This window comes from Chelonia mydas, chromosome 1 (genome assembly GCF_015237465.2).
Source record: "Chelonia mydas isolate rCheMyd1 chromosome 1, rCheMyd1.pri.v2, whole genome shotgun sequence".
NCBI classification, from domain to species: domain Eukaryota; kingdom Metazoa; phylum Chordata; order Testudines; family Cheloniidae; genus Chelonia; species Chelonia mydas.
Genome location: NC_057849.1, coordinates 46,378,395 through 46,396,496, shown reverse-complemented (window position 1 = coordinate 46,396,496; position 18,102 = coordinate 46,378,395). Strand labels below are relative to the sequence as shown.

Here is an 18,102-nt window from a genome sequence, read left to right as displayed (position 1 = left end):
ACGCTGATTCCCGCCTTCCACTGTGGGAGCCCCCCACCATGCCGTCTGATTGGGCCCACCCCTACAGTTATGCTGATGCCTGTATATACAGATCTTTTCATGTCCCCACCTCAGAGTGGGGCTGCCTCTCTCCTTCCTAGTGAGGTCAAGCAGCAAGGGTCACCCCTATTCCCTGCATCTGCCCAGAAGGCGCCAAAGGAACAGGGGGCTTGGGTACTGCTCACTACATGATCTTAGATTGCCCAGTACATGAGCCCACCAACCTGTCCGAGTTGCTCCATGCCTGTACATTACTGAGCTTAGGGTTTGGCTTGTGTTACCCACCTGAGTGGCAGATGGCTTTCTGGAGCTGGCCTAGTGCAGGGCTGAGCTACGTGACTCTTAGAGGTTTACGCTGTGGACTGGACAGAGCCCTTGTTGAAGGAGGCAAGTAGCGTCATAGATTATTTTAAAGGATTACACATTTCTGTGAATGAGAATAGCCCCTGCTGTTACACTAGCTAAGATAAAATGATATGGGTTATCCTCCTGTCTGTTGTTCAACCTGACCACCAACTGAGGGCAAGAAGACATTTCACTCCATACATAACGGGTGAATTGTGGGAGTTTTATATTTTCCTCTGAAGCATCAGGCATTAACCACTGTTGGAGACAAATTACTGGATGTCATTAGATTGCCTCTGTGTGAAAAATCTTATGTTAACCCCTCCCTATACCCATATCTTTCCTTAGAGGTTTTTAAGGTCAGGCTTGACAAAGCCCTGGCTGGGATGATTTAGTTGGAGATTTGTCCTGCTTTGAGCAGGGGGTTGGACTAGATGACCTCCTGAGGTCCCTTCAAACCCTGATATCCTATGATGCTATGATCTGACAAGGCTGAAAAATGATTTGCTTTAAAGTTGACTTTCCAGGTAGATCTTAAGTTCAGGATCCTCTCTGAATAGTTTATTTTTAAAGCAACATTCCCCACATTGAGAAATGTATATAAAAGAAACAAAACACAACACCTACAGGTGACTGTGGTAACCTATCTCCTAGAGCCATGGTTTTCAACCTTTTTTCATTTGTGGATCCCTAAAAAATTTCAAATGGAGGTGCGGACCCCCTTGGAAATCTTAGACAACCTGCAGGAGTCTGTGACCACAGATTGAAAACCACAGTCCTCGATGAATGCTGATGGGGCATATTTGCTTTTAAATGTCTATGTTCAGGAAGCTTTGGTTCATATATATATTAGGGAACTCCTGAAGTTAAGACCCATAAGGAAACCCAGCCACTAAGGAAAAACACTCTTAACTTAGCAGCATCCTTTCTGCAAATATGTGTAGAAAATAACTGTATCTAACTGACATTGAGTGTTAACCTGGTGAGCCTGGAAATGGTCGAGATGTGATACCATTTGTTGGGCCACAATGCCTACAAAAAACTTGACAGTGGTCAGGTTGTTGCTGTGCTTGGCCCACAATATCAATATTGTCTCACTGTTTCCTGGTACTCCCCCGTCTCGCTGTATCCGTCTGGTGTCTTGCACTTAGATTGTAAGCTCTTTGGGGCAGAGATTGTCTTTTTCTTCTCTGTTTATACGGCGCCTAGCACAAAAGGTTCTACTGCAGTATATAATAGAACAGAAAACGCTAAAGCAGCCTTAGGTACAGTGACGCTACCAGCACAGTTAGTCTATTACAGTGCAAACTGCTAGCTCTCCCGCACCCGGTAGCTGCTGACTAATAGTGCGGCATTGTCCCAGTTGCCTCTGAGTCCGGAGTCTTTTGTTCTCAGTGGCGAGGCCAGGAGCTTAATGTAACATGGTTATGTAGCCAACCTCCTTTATGCGAAAATAAGCACAAGGGAATTAAAATGAGTTTCGGGGGGGGGGGGGGAATGCTCTCGAAGGTGCTGTTAGCCCCGGGTAGTTGTAATGTTACTGGTTCCTGTAAAACTCAGGGTGGTTCCCAAGTCTCTGCACGAACCTGGTCACAAGGGTATTCCGATCAATCCGGACTCTCATGTCTTCGTTCTGCTGTTGCAGGACCTGCATTTTTTCTTCCAGTATTGTGTTTTTTTCAGCCTGCAACACGAGAAGGGCTTGTTGAGTTTGCCGCAGTCGCAGCATTTGATGCGGGGGAATTTGGGGTTTAATCCCTAGGAAGAAGCTCTCTTTTCCTTACAGTAAGAGCTAACAGTCCTTCTCAGGGGAAGGTAGATTATCCTGGCTGCAGATGCGATTTTAGGTTGTGAATGGTTCACCAGCACGTCACTCCCATGAAATCAGTGGGGTGACACTGGTATGGCACAGGAGTGAGGCAGCGGTGAATTAGGTACAATGTTCTGAGTCAAGAGAGTCAACCTTTCCCCCCCTAGTACTCCTGTTATCCGTACTGGACCCCTCTGCTCCGCCCGCAGAACCTCCCGAACATGTGTCTGAGTTCCCTCTCCCAAAGGGTAGGGGAGTCATGGTCCCCTGACATCTGCTGGGGTCACACACCCCACATTGAGACCTCCTGTAACAGGGTTATATAAATCTTATCCCTCATGGAAGCAGAACCCTACTGTCTGGCATGGCTGAGAAACAGCACAAACAGAATGACTGGAGACCACCTAGGCCAGGGCATGCCACTGTATCAGCTGTTTCCACATTCAGCTTTAGCTTAAGGAAGCAGCAGCTTAGAGAATGTTGTTAAGAAGTCTGAGCTGCGAAAGTCTATTTCACCCTCTATCCGTTCAATCAACTGGGTTCCCAAACTTCCCCATAAATAGAAACAAAGCTTGCTAAGTGCTGTGCTAAAGCAGCCAGCCCGGCTGCCCCATTGTGGCAATGGCTCATCCTGTCACTGTGTTAGAAGCCTGCTGTAGTTAACACAGGTCAAGTCTCATAAAACGGCTTCACTTTACAATGAAAACATAACTCCTGGTTAAAACTGAAAAGTTCATACCTGGGGAGACCAAAACACAAATAGAGAGAGAATAGAGTGGCTAGGATGCAGTGTTATCTTTATAGTGGGGAGCTATAATTCAAAGCACTCGCAGCATGACCCTAACCTGGGATTTCTGGTTGCACCCTTGCTAATTTACACTACTGAGCAAGACTTCTCACCAATTACTGAATTAAGGAGCGTGACACGGCACAAGTGTCCTCTCCTTCTTCCACCCATGTTGCCCCCACCTTGTTGGCTGCCCCTACTCCTGACTTTGGAGGCAGGGGACAGAGACAGCTGGTGCTCCATACTTAGCTATAGGGATGCAGGAATCACAGCGGCCCCCCTCCTCCACTGTCTCCTCCCCTAGCTAACCTTCCCCTGCAAGCGGAGCAGATTTCAAAGTGAAAACCAGAGAGACCATCACGGGGAATCATGGAGAGGTTTTGGGGGATGTTATGGGGGTTGAAGGAGGCTGGTGGGGAAGTAGATAAAAAGAAGCACCCCCTTCCCACTCTCCCTTTCAGAATGAAAAACTGGGACATTTCACAGGAAAGTGCAGGGGGCAGAAAACAGTATTTAGCCCTCTGTGATCCCTTCATTGTGTTTTTCCAGTCCCAGCCTCCTCCCACTCCAGTTTAGCTCCTAGCTTCCTATCTCCCTGTTCTGGGAGGGGAAAATGATAACTGACCAGCTTTTCCAGTTCCATGATCCTCTTTTCCTGTTGATGAATTAGCTGATTTTTCATTTCCAAAACCTGCTTCAGGCTATTCATATCTTCTTCTAAGTGCTGATATGGAGCTAGTGCAACCTAGGAAAAAAAGGATGACAGTGAATTCTAAGTTTTCCAACCGTAATCGTGTATTCAGCCACTTGGTAAAATTTTCCCAAACACCCAACTGATTTAGAGCCTAACTCCCATGAAAGCCAAGGGGATGCAGGCTCCGAAATCACTGGGGGTGTTTTGAAAATGTTACCCACTATCACCATTCAATCATTTTAGCTATATACCTAACTTCATAAGAGAGACACGGTGGGTGAGGTACTTGCAGTAGGTGAAAGAAGTCTGAACGTTACTCAGTACCCATGACCCAACCCACTGCTAGGTCTCCTAATATATAGGATTGTTTATGTCTGTGCGGAGCTTTACTCTTTCCGGAGAAGAGCACAAGTGTGAAATAGCAACAAAATTCGGAGACGGGGCCTGGGTGTTTGCAGGTTAGAACAATAGCGGATCACGCTGGTCTGTGGTGTATGTGGCAAAACAGGTGAACTATTCATAAAGATTAAAGTCCCAGAGGGGAGAAAGACAGTGAATCGGGACACCAAGATACTCCCCTTTCCAGCTTAGTACCTCTGAAGTTCGGGGGCTAGGGTTCAATTTACCAAAGCAGTATTGGCCCACACTTTTTTCTCTATTACACTGAATGGAATCCAGAGTAACACCAATGACTTCAGTTACTTCGGCTTTACAACGGTACAACTCGCTCCACTGTCGCTGGTGTCAATACTCCGGATTTACAGCAGTGTACCTCAGAACAGAATCTGATCCTTTACACATATTTTGCTCTGAGAGGGCAAGTTCACCGGCATACCCCAGTTGTTCTGGCTGCTCAGATGGAAAGAAGCAGGCGCTGACCTCAATCTAGCCCATGGAAAGTTCTAGAAAGGCACTAGAAAGCAGGGAGTTCTGCATTCTCAAAAGGTATGTGGGGCCCAATGTTAGAAAATGGTCTTCATTAGGTCCAATTTCCTACAGAGTCTGCTAATAATGGGCTTCATTTCGACCACCAGCTTTAGGGATTCTATCACTTTGTTGTATTTTGAACAGGATGTTGATGGAATAAACCTCTCCTGTGATATCCCCTGGGCCAGACAGTCCATTACAGGAAAAATGAGGACGGATAGCAAAGAATCCCAGCAGGGTGAGGGGGAGAGGCACATTAATATGAAAAGATGTGAAGAGGAAGGAGAAACACCACAGAGGGGAGAAGAGAGAGAGGACTGGGGGTACTAAAAAGTAATGGAGGGAGACAGAGAAAAAGCCCAAGAAACAGAACTACAGAAGCAAGTGAGAAATAGACAAAATGAAGCAAAACCAGAAATGGATGGATAATGACCCAGTAATAAGAGAGAGTGGGAGATCTTTGTATCCAGAGCCACGTGTAGATTCCAACCCCCCCCCTACAAAGCTCAGGATCCAGAGCTTTGGTTTGGGCCCATTTGAGCTGAGATTTCCTTTGCTAATAATCTACCAATACAAATGTGGGCCATATTTACAAGCAGGTCCTGCTGTTTTTAAAATGTATATTAAGGTTGTTAGCTACCTCTAGTTGCTCTTCAGTGTTTTTCTTTAAAGCCTCTTCAAATCGCTTTGCCTTGTCCCTTAGAGAATGGCTCTGGAAGGTGAGGGTATCTACTTGGTCCTGCAATTAATGACAAATAAAAAAACCATTAGGCTCTAATGATGCAAATCATTTCCCACCACTGCCAAAGTACATGGGGGAACTGAGTAGAAGGGCTTAGAAGCTACTGCGAGGGGACATTTTTACATGAAATCACTCAAACTCGCAGTGGAGATTTTGATAACTTGGTAACTAACAGAATCAGGATTTCACGTGGAGAACCTGAGATTAATCATGTGGTTAGCTTAAATTGGCCACCAACAGCTGCTTCTAAAACTGTATCAAGCTAAGACATCCCAGCCCTTTTGGCTGTGTGAGACCCAGTCCACTTGCTTTGAAGGACAGGCATGTTTGTGTCATACTCATGAAGCAGATAACCTCTACAAGGTTAGTGCTCCTCAGGGATCAGCGTGGGGAGGTACTCAAATACTGCCCACAATCCCAAGCTTCAGAGCAGCTAGAAGCCTCGGCTAAAATGATAAGCAGTGAAAGAGTCAGGAGCGGTGCCAGTTTCTTCCCAGTGGGGAGGCTGAGGTGGGCTACACAGAAAATTGTGGGGGCTGCACCTCACATCACCCCAAGACCACACCCCCTGTTCCTCCTCAGGTAAGTTCTGGTCCCACCTCCTCCTTCCCCCTTGGGCCCCCATTCCCAGACCAGGTCGGAGGCCGGAAGCCAGAGTCAGGCAGTGCAAGGCAGCTGATGCGCTGGCTGGTGCCATGGTTTGAGGGGCCATGGCACTCCCCCGTCTTCTCCTCCTGCTGTTGTTGCTTGGGGCCCCAGGGTTGCAGCTCCTCCTCAGCTCCCCACCACCCTTCGACTGCTCGCAGCCGACCTGGCTCCAGGGCTGGCAGAGCCCTCAGAGAGCAGCAACCATGGCGGCAGGGCCCAAGAGCATGGGATGGAGCGGGTCAGTCCAGGCCGCTGTGGGGAACCGTGGACCCTCCACCTGCCCTGAGTGGTGTGCCCCGGCAGACGGGGACACAGGCCAGGGGCTGCTCTCAGGCCTCCCGGCCTCCTGTCTGGGCTTACTTCTGCACTGCTGCTGGTGACGGCACTGCCTTCAGAGCTGGGTGGCCAGAGAGTGGTGGCTGCTGGCCGGGCACCCAGCTCTGAAGGCAGCACTGCTGCCAGCAGCAGCTGAGAAATAGCTGCATAACATTTAACCTTTGCCCTGGGAGGGGTGGCTATAGGAGGCTAAGACAAATTTTGGGGTGGCTATAGCCCTTGCAAGCCTCCCCTCCCCCCAGTGCCACCTCTGGAAAGAGTTAACGTTATTGACTTTGGACGGTCATCATTATGTTTCAGAGTTAACACTCCACTAAGATGAAAGGGGGTTATTCACAGCACTCTAAGGACCAAATGCTAAAGCCCAAATAAATGGGCTTTGCTAGGAGGCATCAGATGGGTTAGGGGAAAATAATTCCCTCTCAGTCCAGCAGCTTGGTTCAGAATAGTTGCAGAGCCGCTATCCATCAGCTTTAGCAGCATCTGGGATCTCTGCCATCTACGTGAGGAAAACAATGAGGTGGAGAATTAAGGATTGTGGAGTCAAGTAACAAAGGATCTGCTTGCAACTCTTCTTCCTTTGCCTTGCTAGAAAATTTAACTTGGGATCTGAAAACTACGCTGTGTTCTTTTTGCCTCTTGCATCATTATCAGTGACAGATTCTGCAGTCAGAATGTAGGTAACTCTTTTGATGATGATGTATGAGGCAGAACAGAATCCAGCTTACTCTTTCGTCACGGCATTAGCTCTGCAGCACTAAAACAATACTACAGGTTATAAAACAACTCACCTAGCCCAGTGATGGGATTCAAGAGACACTCAATGTACTTTTGACCCTGGTGAAGGCTTCAGACTGAAACATGTAGGTGCTATTGATCCTACTGCTGTAGCTAGTCTCTTTAATTACTTTATGGAATAAAGGATTTTAAATGTTAACCTCAGTGAACCACTGTCTTGGAAGTTTCAGTACTCATGCAGGTGCATTATTTAACAGTTATAGCTCTGCCTCATGCTGAGCACAGAGTTCCTGATTGTGGCCTGTGGATAACTTTGCACGATAGCAAGGAAATCTTGTTTTTGTAAGTAAGCAAGATACACAGCAGGGGACCAATGATTTGAGAAACAATCTGATCAGAAAAGTGATTGTATTAAAATGGCGCATTAATAGGTCAAGATTTTAATATTCCGACCTTACGTACAGCATCTGCAAAAGCTGCAGTTGCTGTGGAGGCCAATCATTTTGATGTTCTGTCTTTTGTCTGCGTAAAATCTTAACCATAACCTTCCATTAAGGTAGTTTATTGCACCGAATAATAGAACCACAGATAGAATTTTCAATTCTATAGCTACACAGTCAATGCTGCTGCAATAGCTGTGTGGAATTGTGCAAGTTACTTGTTTTTTGAAAAGCAAAATTAGTCTTTGACTAGATAAACAAGCAGCGCTAACACCATTTAACATGGCACCTTTACTTGTTCATACAAGAGCTGCACATTTAGCATGCATCACAGGGACAGACTTTCTCCTGGTGGATTTCGATCTCAGTCTAGAGAACAGAAAGCTGAATTTCACTATACCCATTCTAAGTTGATCTGATTTTCAGCTGGTCATTATGGGGAGAAATTCTGCCAGGCAAACAGAGACAGGATAGTGCAAGTGACAGATTAGAGCTGCAGAACCCAAAGGGGAGATTTTACAAATTGGTATATAAAACTATTGTGAGGACAAGAGTCCAGCTGGGATGGATGAGGAAAGCTAGATTTTGCTCCCATTCACTTGGCTGGGAGCAAGATGGGCCTGAAGAAGGCAAATGAATCAAAACATTTTTTAAAAAAACTTCTTAAAATCTATTTCCCCAGCTGCAATTTCTTTGCTTTTGGGGTTTTCCCTCTTCTCCTTCAGGCACACTTAGCATTTTGCTGCTTCCACTGGTGGGAGAGAAGCTGAGGAGGCATCTTTGTAGCTAGCATACAGCTTGAAAAGAATGAGCACAAGAGCCGAGCAGAGCAGATAAAATGTGCATAATTGCTGGACAGTCCTTTAAAAATCATCATACAGTAATTATGCAAATCCCTAAACTTGGATTGACTAATAACGACAATTAGCCAATCAGAGTGCCGGGATTCACATACTATAGTTATTGAGAACTATTGGCATGGTCATGTTGCAAATCAGACATCCAGAACCCATCCGTGTGTGGGGGACTGCCTTACTGAGAAAATGCTGTACAGTTAGGGGGCAGTAACTATACAGCAGCCCTCAGACTGGCTGAGAGAATTCCATGTCACTAAAGTGCTATCATAATGACCAGTTTTGCAGCATCATTGGGCTTTGGACATAACAAAAGTATTAACCTGGAGTGACAGCCGCAGTTTTTCAAAACTCTCTTCCAATTCTTTCTTTTCCAGTTCGTGGGCAGACATCAGTTCTAGGGAAAATCCACAAACATTACATTGCTAAATGGGTCTAAGAAACAGTATAAATCATGGACAGTGAGTACATTTATCTTCCCTATCATGAACCAAACTTTATTAGGAAGGCAGCTCTAGTGGACTGAGCAGGGCCTAGGAGCCAGGCAATAACTCACAGAAGCCTAAATTTTCAAAAGCATCCACTGATTTTGCGTGCCTCCATTTCTGAAGGCCTTGTAATCAGAGGTACTGAGAACACACAGCTCTCGCTGAGTCTGACTGGAATGGTGGGCGCTCAGACCTCTGAAAACCAGGCCCTTAATATTTCCAGGCATGCATCAAAAACTGAGGTACCCCGAATGAGTGGACAATATTAAGTTTGGGCCTTAAATCTCTTGTATGTGTCCAGGTCCCCATCTGCAAAAATGTGTGTAAGAATATTTACCTAGGATTCTTCACAGAAATACTGGGAGGGTTAATTAATTAATGAGCATGTTGTACTTTGAAGATCATAAAGTACTATATAAGTATTATATGATTCTTTTTATAATTATTGGAATAAGTCACCCAACTATGATTTAATAATCAGAAGTAGATTAAAGTTTAATAATTAAACCAATTGTAACAAACTGTGATTGAATAAATAAAATCAGCTCTCTCTGATCAGCCTTGCTCATGAATGCTTGGAGTACATTACAATTTAACTGATGCAATGCCATTTTCATCCACAAGAGGGTACTTGAAACCTGTGCTAGGAGAAGAACGCACAAAAATTCTGACAGCACATGCCTCAATAGTAACACTAGAGTTCCATCATTGAAAAATAAAGTAGTTGAATAGTTAAAAATATCCTCAGTCAGGGAAGAGTTTTGTTTTCAAACGAAATAATAATAATTTTAAAAGATATCAAACTATTTTCTGTCTATAGGATGAGGAAACAGGTTGCAGAGTTCAACTAACATAGAGTAGATGGTTCTGAACTGTGTTTCTAAAAGGCTGAGCACAAACCTAAGCAATATTACTTAATTCAGGAGTGTAATAGAAAAATCTAGTACAGTGGTACAGGGTGCATAGGCCAAGAGATCCCTTGCTAGAGGCTTCGGCGTCCTGCCACACCCATCCCAAGAAAGGAGCAGTAGAGGACTCCTCCAAGCAGCCTAGAGTGGCTGCAGGGGAAACAGCCGATCAGAAAGGCTGCAGGAGGGCCATATAAAAGAAGCTCCAGAGCCAGAGACAGTTCCTTGCTGGAGCTAGAGCAGTGGCTCTCAGCCTTTCCAGACGACTGTACCCCTTTCAAGAGTCTGAATTGTCTTGCGTACCCCCAAGTTTCACCTCTCTTAAAAACTACTTGCTTACAAAATCAGACAAAAATACAAAAGTGTCACAGCACACTATCACTGAAAAATTACTTACTTTCTCATTTTTACCATATAATTTGACTCTGTGTCTGTCACAGAGGTCATGGAAGTCACGGAATCCGTGACTTTGCATGATCTCTGTGACTTCTTCAGGGGCCAGTGTGGCCCCAGGGCCACCTAAGCAGCTGGCTTTGGGGCCAGCTGCTCAGGTGGCCCCCAGGACAGCCACACCAGCTGCTGCTGGAGCAGCCCCGGGAACAGCCACACCAGCTGCTGCTACTGTGGCCCCCGGCAGCAGTCCTGGAGCAGCCATGGTCCATTGGCCACAGCAGCGGTCCCCGGGCAGCTGGACAGAGCAGCCATGGTCCGTGGCCCCAGCAGCAGTCCCTGGCTGGCCATCTGGAGCAGCTGCGGTCCACAGTCCTGGACAGCTGGTGTCGCAGGCCCTGGGTGCCCCCCCTTCCCCCAGCAGCAGCCCTCCCGGCTCCCCCCCCAGCAGTGGCCCCCATGGATGTCCCCCAGCAGCGCCCCCACACCCTCTCAGCATCCCCCCCAGATTTAATCACAGGTATTTTTAGTATAAATCATGGACAGGTCACAGGCCATGAATTTTTGCTTATTGCCCGTGACCTGTCCCTGACTTTTACTAAAAATACTCGTGACTAAATCATAGTCTTACATAGAATTATTTTCTTACATAGAATTATAAAATAAATCAATTGAAATATAAATATTGTATGTATATCTCAGTGTACAGTATATAGAGCAGTATAAACAACTCATTGTCCGTACGAAATTTTAGTTTATACTGACTTCGCTAGTGCTTTTTATGTAGCCTGGTGTAAAATAGGCAAATATCTAGATGAGCTGATGTACCCTCTGGAAGATGTCTGCATGCCCCCCAGGGGTATGCGAACCCTGGCTGCGAACCAGGGAGATACAGGAGTGCAGATGGTGTTCCTGGCTGGTCACAGGGAATTGCAATATCATAGACAGCTCAGTGCTTGCAGGGACCAGGGGAGCGAGGAAAAGCTCCTGCCTGGCTGCTGGGCCTGAAATTAGATGAGTCCTGAGGTAAGGGTGAAGCTTTGGTGAAGGCTGGGGCTGTGGGGAAGTGGCCCAGGGAACTGAAAGCAGTGTAATTAAAGAGACATGATGGCATGTGGATGCTATTCTTATGGTCCCTGGGCTGGGACCCGGAGTAGTGGGTGGACCAGACGTCCCCCACCCATAGCCACTGTGGAACTGGCCTACAATCGGACAGCAATAAACGCCCAGAAGGGGAACTGAACTACTTAGTGGCCCAGCTGGGGAGCTAGGAACCAGAATAGACTATGAGGGCGAAACTATTGCCTCCAGGCAGGAAGCCCTGGGGGTACAGCCTGATACTAGGGCCAGGACTATTTAAAGACAGCAGACACACCCAATCAGAAGGGGTGCTTGAGAGAGGTGGGGTGCCATGCCGTTACATAGTTATTTAAATATTAGGCATCCGGTGTTTGTGTGTGTGTGTGTAAGAGAGAGTGGTACCCACTGCATATCAATCCACACAAGAAAATTGATGTGTTTTGTGTTTTATTCTGAAGTGCCTGTGTTCTGATTGTCTGATCAGATCACATGGACACACAACAATAAGGCAAAGGATTGAGGGTAAAATTTTCATAAGTGTCTAAGTGACTAAGAAGCATATGTCTATTTTCCAAAGAGATTTAGGCCCAGATTTTAAAAGGTACTTAGGTGTTGCTCTGCTCAGCACTGCAAGGCCTAAGTTATTTTGGAGCTTAAATCTCATTTTCAAAAGTGAAAGTCAAGGGGACTTAAGTTCCTAAATGCCTTAGTCATTTTTGAAAATGAGACTTTGGTTCCTAAGTCTCAAGGTATTACAGTGCTGATCGGAGCAACATCTACATATCTTTAAAATGCAGGTCTCGGAAACCTAATTCCTATTGACTTTCAATGAAGTTTGGGCTTCAAAGTATCTATATCTCTCTTGAAAATGGGATGTAGGCTTCTAAGACAATGAACATTTTTGAAAATTTTACCCTAAGTTCTGGATCTCCATTACCTGGGAATATGACCAATACAGGCAGAATTCAGCTCTCAATTGCAACTATGCAGTTCCCTGTGACTTCAAAGGGAGTCATGCATTTGAATCTCATTTGGCATAATGCAGACTTCTCATACTGTGAGATCCTGAGTGGTGCAGAGAGCCCCCAAGTGAAGCTTTGGGAAGCTGAGTGCTCAGCACCTGGTGGGATCAGGCCTGAAGTTGTTCACAGTTTGCTGATCACAGCATGACAGTTCCTTCCAATCTGAGTGAAGGATTCCTCCCATGCAGTATTTCGGTCTGAAATGCACTGGAGCACTAACTGCTTCCTTTTTTAGCTCCCTTTATAGGTGTTTAATGCTACTCACTGGTGGGCTTATATACAACACCATTAGCACCAGGGTCTTCATTTTAAATCATATCACGGCTGCATTCTCCAACGCAGCCGTTTAATTCCTTTTGTCTCCACGGTTAATGCTCACCATCCTTCACAGCCTAAGACTATTAGCTAAAACTAACATTTCATTTCACGAAAGGCCTGACTGTGCATGGTCCCCAGTACCTCTCAATTCTCACTAACCCCCAGAGAGCGGAGGGCAGGTGTCACCTTGCAGGGTCCAGCTTGACATTAGCAGTGACATGTCTAGTTTAAGGGTGTAACCATGCTGCCATAAAAACAATTGTCCTTTCATTATTCAGGGGTCAAAATCATTTGCACATACTGTAGATATCTATTATACACCACATCAATCAGTATAAATTCCCTAGAACTGGCCAGAAATGTAGGCTTATGACATTATTCTCATCAAAGCCCCTGGTGTAATAGAAAAGCTGGCATGCAGTTTTACAAAACGAAGGGGAGGAATTGGTGACTACACTGGGCTGGATTCTATGTGCCTGCCGGGAGCCTCTCTGCAGTGACAATGTGTGCGTAAGGTCTTGCATTTCGATAGTGGCTGATCAGGAAGGGGAAGGTGTTGGGGAGCAGCCATTCTACAACGCTGGCGCCCATAGCAATAGCCCTTAACTTACACCTGGCAAAATCAAACCTCTGCCCATTGCAGCACTGACTCTAAAGTGCAGAGTTATTCCCTGCCCTGTATTTATGAGTGGGTTCAGTCTAATTTTAAATGTGTACAACAATGATGTTTCCATTAAGAGTGACTGGAGTCCTCCTGTGTTCTGGAGTGGATGTTGGGGTATACTAAGCAATCAAAAGGCATGGGTTCTGCCTTTTCTAGTCAACCCCTATCTTAAGCATTATGCATGTACTGAGGTGCTTTTCTGCTCTCGTCCTTGGCAGCCGATGAAGGTTTATAGGGTTTCATTGTGGAATATTGTTTCCTCCCTTTATCACCTCCCTACAGTGCAACTACACAGAGAGAATTCAGTCCAAAGTTAGAGGGCCAGGGTTATCGGTCAACTGTGATTTTGTCATCTGATGGGGATTAAGGAGCTTCAAGCCTATCTCACAGCACTCCCAACTTTAGGACTAGGATGGCTCCGTATGTATAAGTGTCCCAGGATTACCTTGAACTTTGTTGTCATGCTCATCCTGGAGTACTGCAATGGCAACTGTATGATTGTTTTCTATCTCTAACATTGCAGCTTCGTGAGTGGCTGAAATATCTTCCACCTGTTCAAAAGACAACAAAATGAAGTTATGGACAGAAAAATATTAGTGCTATGAAGCACCAACAGGAGGAACTATCAGAAAACACCAGGGATGTGGAAAATTACAGATGACATGGATTGAGTGCAACAGTTCTTACGTTATCGAGTGTAATGATTAATTGCAAAAAGTGTGTTATGACTCCCCAAGTGATGGCATGTGGCCACTGCAGCCTGCTTTGCTGCTCTTGCAACTTAATGGTAACAATAATGGTAATTAAAAAAAAAACCACAGGCTGAAAACCTTTCATTTGTCAAGGCCATTTATGTGTTCGGAAACCTCAGCAGCCCATAAACTGAAATGTTATTAACAAACCAGACTCTCCTGTATGATCTGATAAACAGACCCAATTCCAAGATATCCTGGGTTTATTGCCCTTCATAGTATTCTACTACAATTATTTTTATTTTAAACCTTGAATTAACCTCAATGGAAGATGCCAAAAAGATTTAGCATTTATTTATAGAAAAACAGCGAAAATAATAGCTAACGGCAAATATAATTTGTTAATTGAACAATAATTATTTAGAGAATCATCATTACAAACTCCTATTCCCAGCTAAAATGCTCATATGCTTATTAATCCAATCCCAGTAAATCACTGATACACTCTGTTAATATAAGCACACGCATTTTCAACTTGGTGCAAAACTAAATGATTGAGATGCCCCTGAAATCAGAAAGTTTCCCTTCTTCTTCTCTTACTGATCACTGAAAGCTTTCCTGTTATTTCAGTCAGATGCAAACAACGACAAAAGCTACATGATAATATATAGACCAGGAAACCTTTCCACTGCCTACATTCAGATAACACAACTGTTGGTTTTGTGTAAGGCGCGACAATGGATCGTTCCTTCACATCTTTTATTATAGGGCCTGTGGATAAGATATAGCCAGATTCCAAATTTTTCTTGTTATGTCCATGAGACCCAGGAGTGAGAATATAGAATTACTTGACTGCAATATTAGGCCAATCCAGTGGCTAAATAGGCAAGGAGGTGAATATATTAAGAAGTGGTTCAACAAAGTGCACTTTATTCTTCAGCTCCCATTGGTGGATCACACACTGGTTTATTTTTGATATGATAATGACAATAAAGAATAAATATATATAAATAAGACTAATGGGAGTTTTGTCTGATAAATCACATAGGATTAAAACCTCTTAATCTAGCTGAGATTCATTCTTAGCACCAGAGATGGGCATCAAGTCAAATATAATGGAATTGTGTCATGTAGCTGTTATCAAAACACAATGCTCATAAAAAAATCAAGTAAAACAGCCTCAGCCTTTTGAATATTCATTCATACTTGTCCGGTGACAAATAGTCACCCTCTCATTCTGATTAACTATTGCAAAGATTCTACAACTACATTGTTTCTTGTGACAGCGCTGATCAGACAATTAATCTACCACATAAGACACTGGAATCATTTCAATCTCTTTTACAGGTGGCTTTCCCCTGCACTTTATATTTTGAGTACAGTTAGTGTTCTTGAAAGGTGTCAGGTTGGCACCCCTGGAGACTGATGCACCTGGCATCTCTATGGAACAGACACATCACAGGCTGTGACAAGATAAACTGTGACAAGATAAACTTCTCCAAATCGTTCTAACCTGGAGCTGGAGGAACTGCCTCTTTGTTTGGTCTCCATGCTTGTTCAAACCTTAGACTACAATGGTGCCATGTAGTATCAGTTGCAGTGGTGGTTTCTGTTGATTTGGACAACTGTCCTAATGGAAATGGACTAGAACCATCAACTCACATCATAGCAGGCTAATGAAAAAACATCAGATGGGAATGAGTCCTTGCCACTATTGACCCAATGACCTAATGCTGAAAAGATCTGTATCCCATTTCCAATTTCCTGGGCCCTCCAGCCTCCTTCAGAGTAATTTTCTGATTGCCACATATAAAGGACTATATAAGTCACTTGCTCTTCTGGGCTTTGTGAGTTATAATGATCACATTCCCTAATCAAACATATTCTCTTGTGTTGTTTTGTAATGTGGTATATCAATTGTATTTTTTAGAGTGAAACAGCTGTTCACTGTGAAGTTGCTTCATGCACACAGCTGTTTTATTTACACAATGTTAGATGAGAGAACAAAGACAGAGCTACAGAACTAGTGTGGATAAGAATAAATGTTTTACTACATTTAATCATTCAAAATATCTAAGTTAGCTCACCCATTAGCTGCCACATTTCTAATTAAATTAGATACATTTACATTTAGAATGAAAAATATACATTTAGTTTGGAATTTGAAATTATACAAACTTGTCTTAATGACAACGAGAAGAGAGGGTGCTATAGTTAAGAATTATTCAGAAAACAAAGTGGGATTTAGTTGCTGAGATGAGCTCTAAAGTGTGAGTCAGTAGAGGGCTGGGTGGCTTAGTGAGCTGGTAACAGGGGCAGCTCTACCAATTTTGCTGCCCCAAGCAGTCGCCGCCGATTGCCGCTGCGCACGGAAGAGCGGCAGGGCTGCTGCTGAATTGCCGTCGTGGGACACGGACTGCTGTCCCATTCTCAATGCCACCCCAAGCGCCTGCTTGAAAAGCTGGTGCCTGGAGCCGGCCCTGGCTGGTAATGTGTATGAATACCATCAACCCCTTCCCCTAGTATGTATATTCTCTTTGTTTGTATGTCAGCCTACCAACACCTCTGAAGCACTGCCAGAATTCTTTACCTTGTGCTTGCTTAAATCTTTTTTCATGCCTTACTTGCTTTCTGTATGAACAACACTCCATTGGAATGACAATGCTAAATCCCTAATCTTCTGAGATCTAGGAAACAGGAGCAGAGTTCCTCTCGCCACCAGCTTCACTGGCAGGTTCCCTCTCAATGAAGCCAAAAAGCTAGTTTTCAAAAATTTCTCCACGGATTTGCCCAGCCTACACTTCTGACTCCATACCCATTTTCCTTCTGGCTCCCGTTGTTCTCCCACTGTGGCCTCCTCTGCCCCTTTTCATAGTAGGTCGATTCTTTCGCACACGGCATCAGATCTCCTGGATTCTAATCTCAGGTCTACCACTGACTCACTCATTAATCTTGACAAAGTCACCTAACCTCGTTTTCCCATCTGTAACAACTACCTCCCAAAGGAGTTATAAGGTGTAAGAACATAAGAATGGCCATGTGGGGCCAGATCAGTGGTTCAGAAGACCTGTCTTCTGACAGCGGCCAATGCCAGATGCTCCGGAGGGATTGAACAGAAGATGGCAACTGTCGAGTGATCCATCCCCTGTCATCCAGTCCCAGCTTCTAGCTGTCAGAGGCTTAGGGACACCCAGTCCATTGGATTGCAACCTTGACCACGGTGACCATATTTCCTATGCTGAATACAGGACACCTGGTAAAATTACTTGTATTCAAGAGAGTTCAATGGCAATCAGTCAGAACTATGCAGTACAAATGTTCAAATTAACATCAAGTTGATTGAGCCCCTGTTAAAAGAAATACTGCGTACTTGGATTCTTTTTATTTACCTTCTTATCTTTAAGGCTTTATGGTTCACACGGAGAGAGGTGACACACACAAACTCCCATACACCTCTCTTACACGGGTTGTGGGGGTGACCGACCGACCTGACCCTCCCTGCCTGGTGCCCTCTGCCCTCCATGCCTGGCTGGGCCTCTGAGATGGACCCGCCTCTCCTGGTACCGGGTGCCGCATCTTCCCGAGGGAACACGTGTGGGGGCATGCCGGGTCACATGCCCCCACTCCCCAGATTTCAGCCACGGTTCAAACCAGAATGTGGACTGTAGCAGCCTTTCAGCACTGTGTGGGAGGGAAGGGACAGGAGCTGCTTCCAGCCGTGAGGGGAGGGGAGAGGAGGTTTGATCTGGCCCATGTCTTTGCAGAGCTCATCTCTTTCCCTCCCCACCCCCTGCAGCTACCCTGTGGCTGGAAACAGCTTGTCCATTCCTGCCCACACAGTGTGGAAAGGCAGCTAACACCTCCAGCCTGCAGCTGGCCACCGACATAACCCAGCCGCCTCCTGTCCCTTGGCTACAGCATGGGCAGGAAGGGGTTAAGCCCTAGCATTGTGCACCAGGGCCTAGGGAACCAGACTGCAGGGGCTTCAGCGAACTGGGCCAGACAGGTGGCTCAGCAGGGGAGGGTGCCTGGGGGACGGAGCAGCCCCACACTCCTGGGCGGGGAGGAGGCACAGGTGAAGAAGCCCTAGGGTAGTGCCCTGCTACCGAAGCCCTAGGATAGTGGCGGCGGGGCTCCAGAGGGGATTTAAAGGGCAGGGGTGGTAACGGCAGCTGGAGCC

At 45.4% G+C, this 18,102-nt stretch overlaps 1 protein-coding gene across 1 annotated transcript in view; it reads right to left on the bottom strand.

Annotated features, from left to right (window-relative positions):
* MTUS2 (microtubule associated scaffold protein 2) overlaps positions 1 to 18,102 on the bottom strand; it is a 498,561-nt gene that overhangs the window by 11,878 nt on the left and 468,581 nt on the right. The window contains exons 11-15 of the mRNA XM_037891750.2: positions 13,676 to 13,781; positions 8,684 to 8,757; positions 5,243 to 5,341; positions 3,607 to 3,726; positions 1,971 to 2,068 (exon numbers count right to left, since the gene is read on the bottom strand). Of these exons, the coding sequence (XP_037747678.1) occupies positions 1,971 to 2,068; positions 3,607 to 3,726; positions 5,243 to 5,341; positions 8,684 to 8,757; positions 13,676 to 13,781 (497 nt within the window). The remainder of the gene's footprint in view (positions 1 to 1,970; positions 2,069 to 3,606; positions 3,727 to 5,242; positions 5,342 to 8,683; positions 8,758 to 13,675; positions 13,782 to 18,102) is intronic.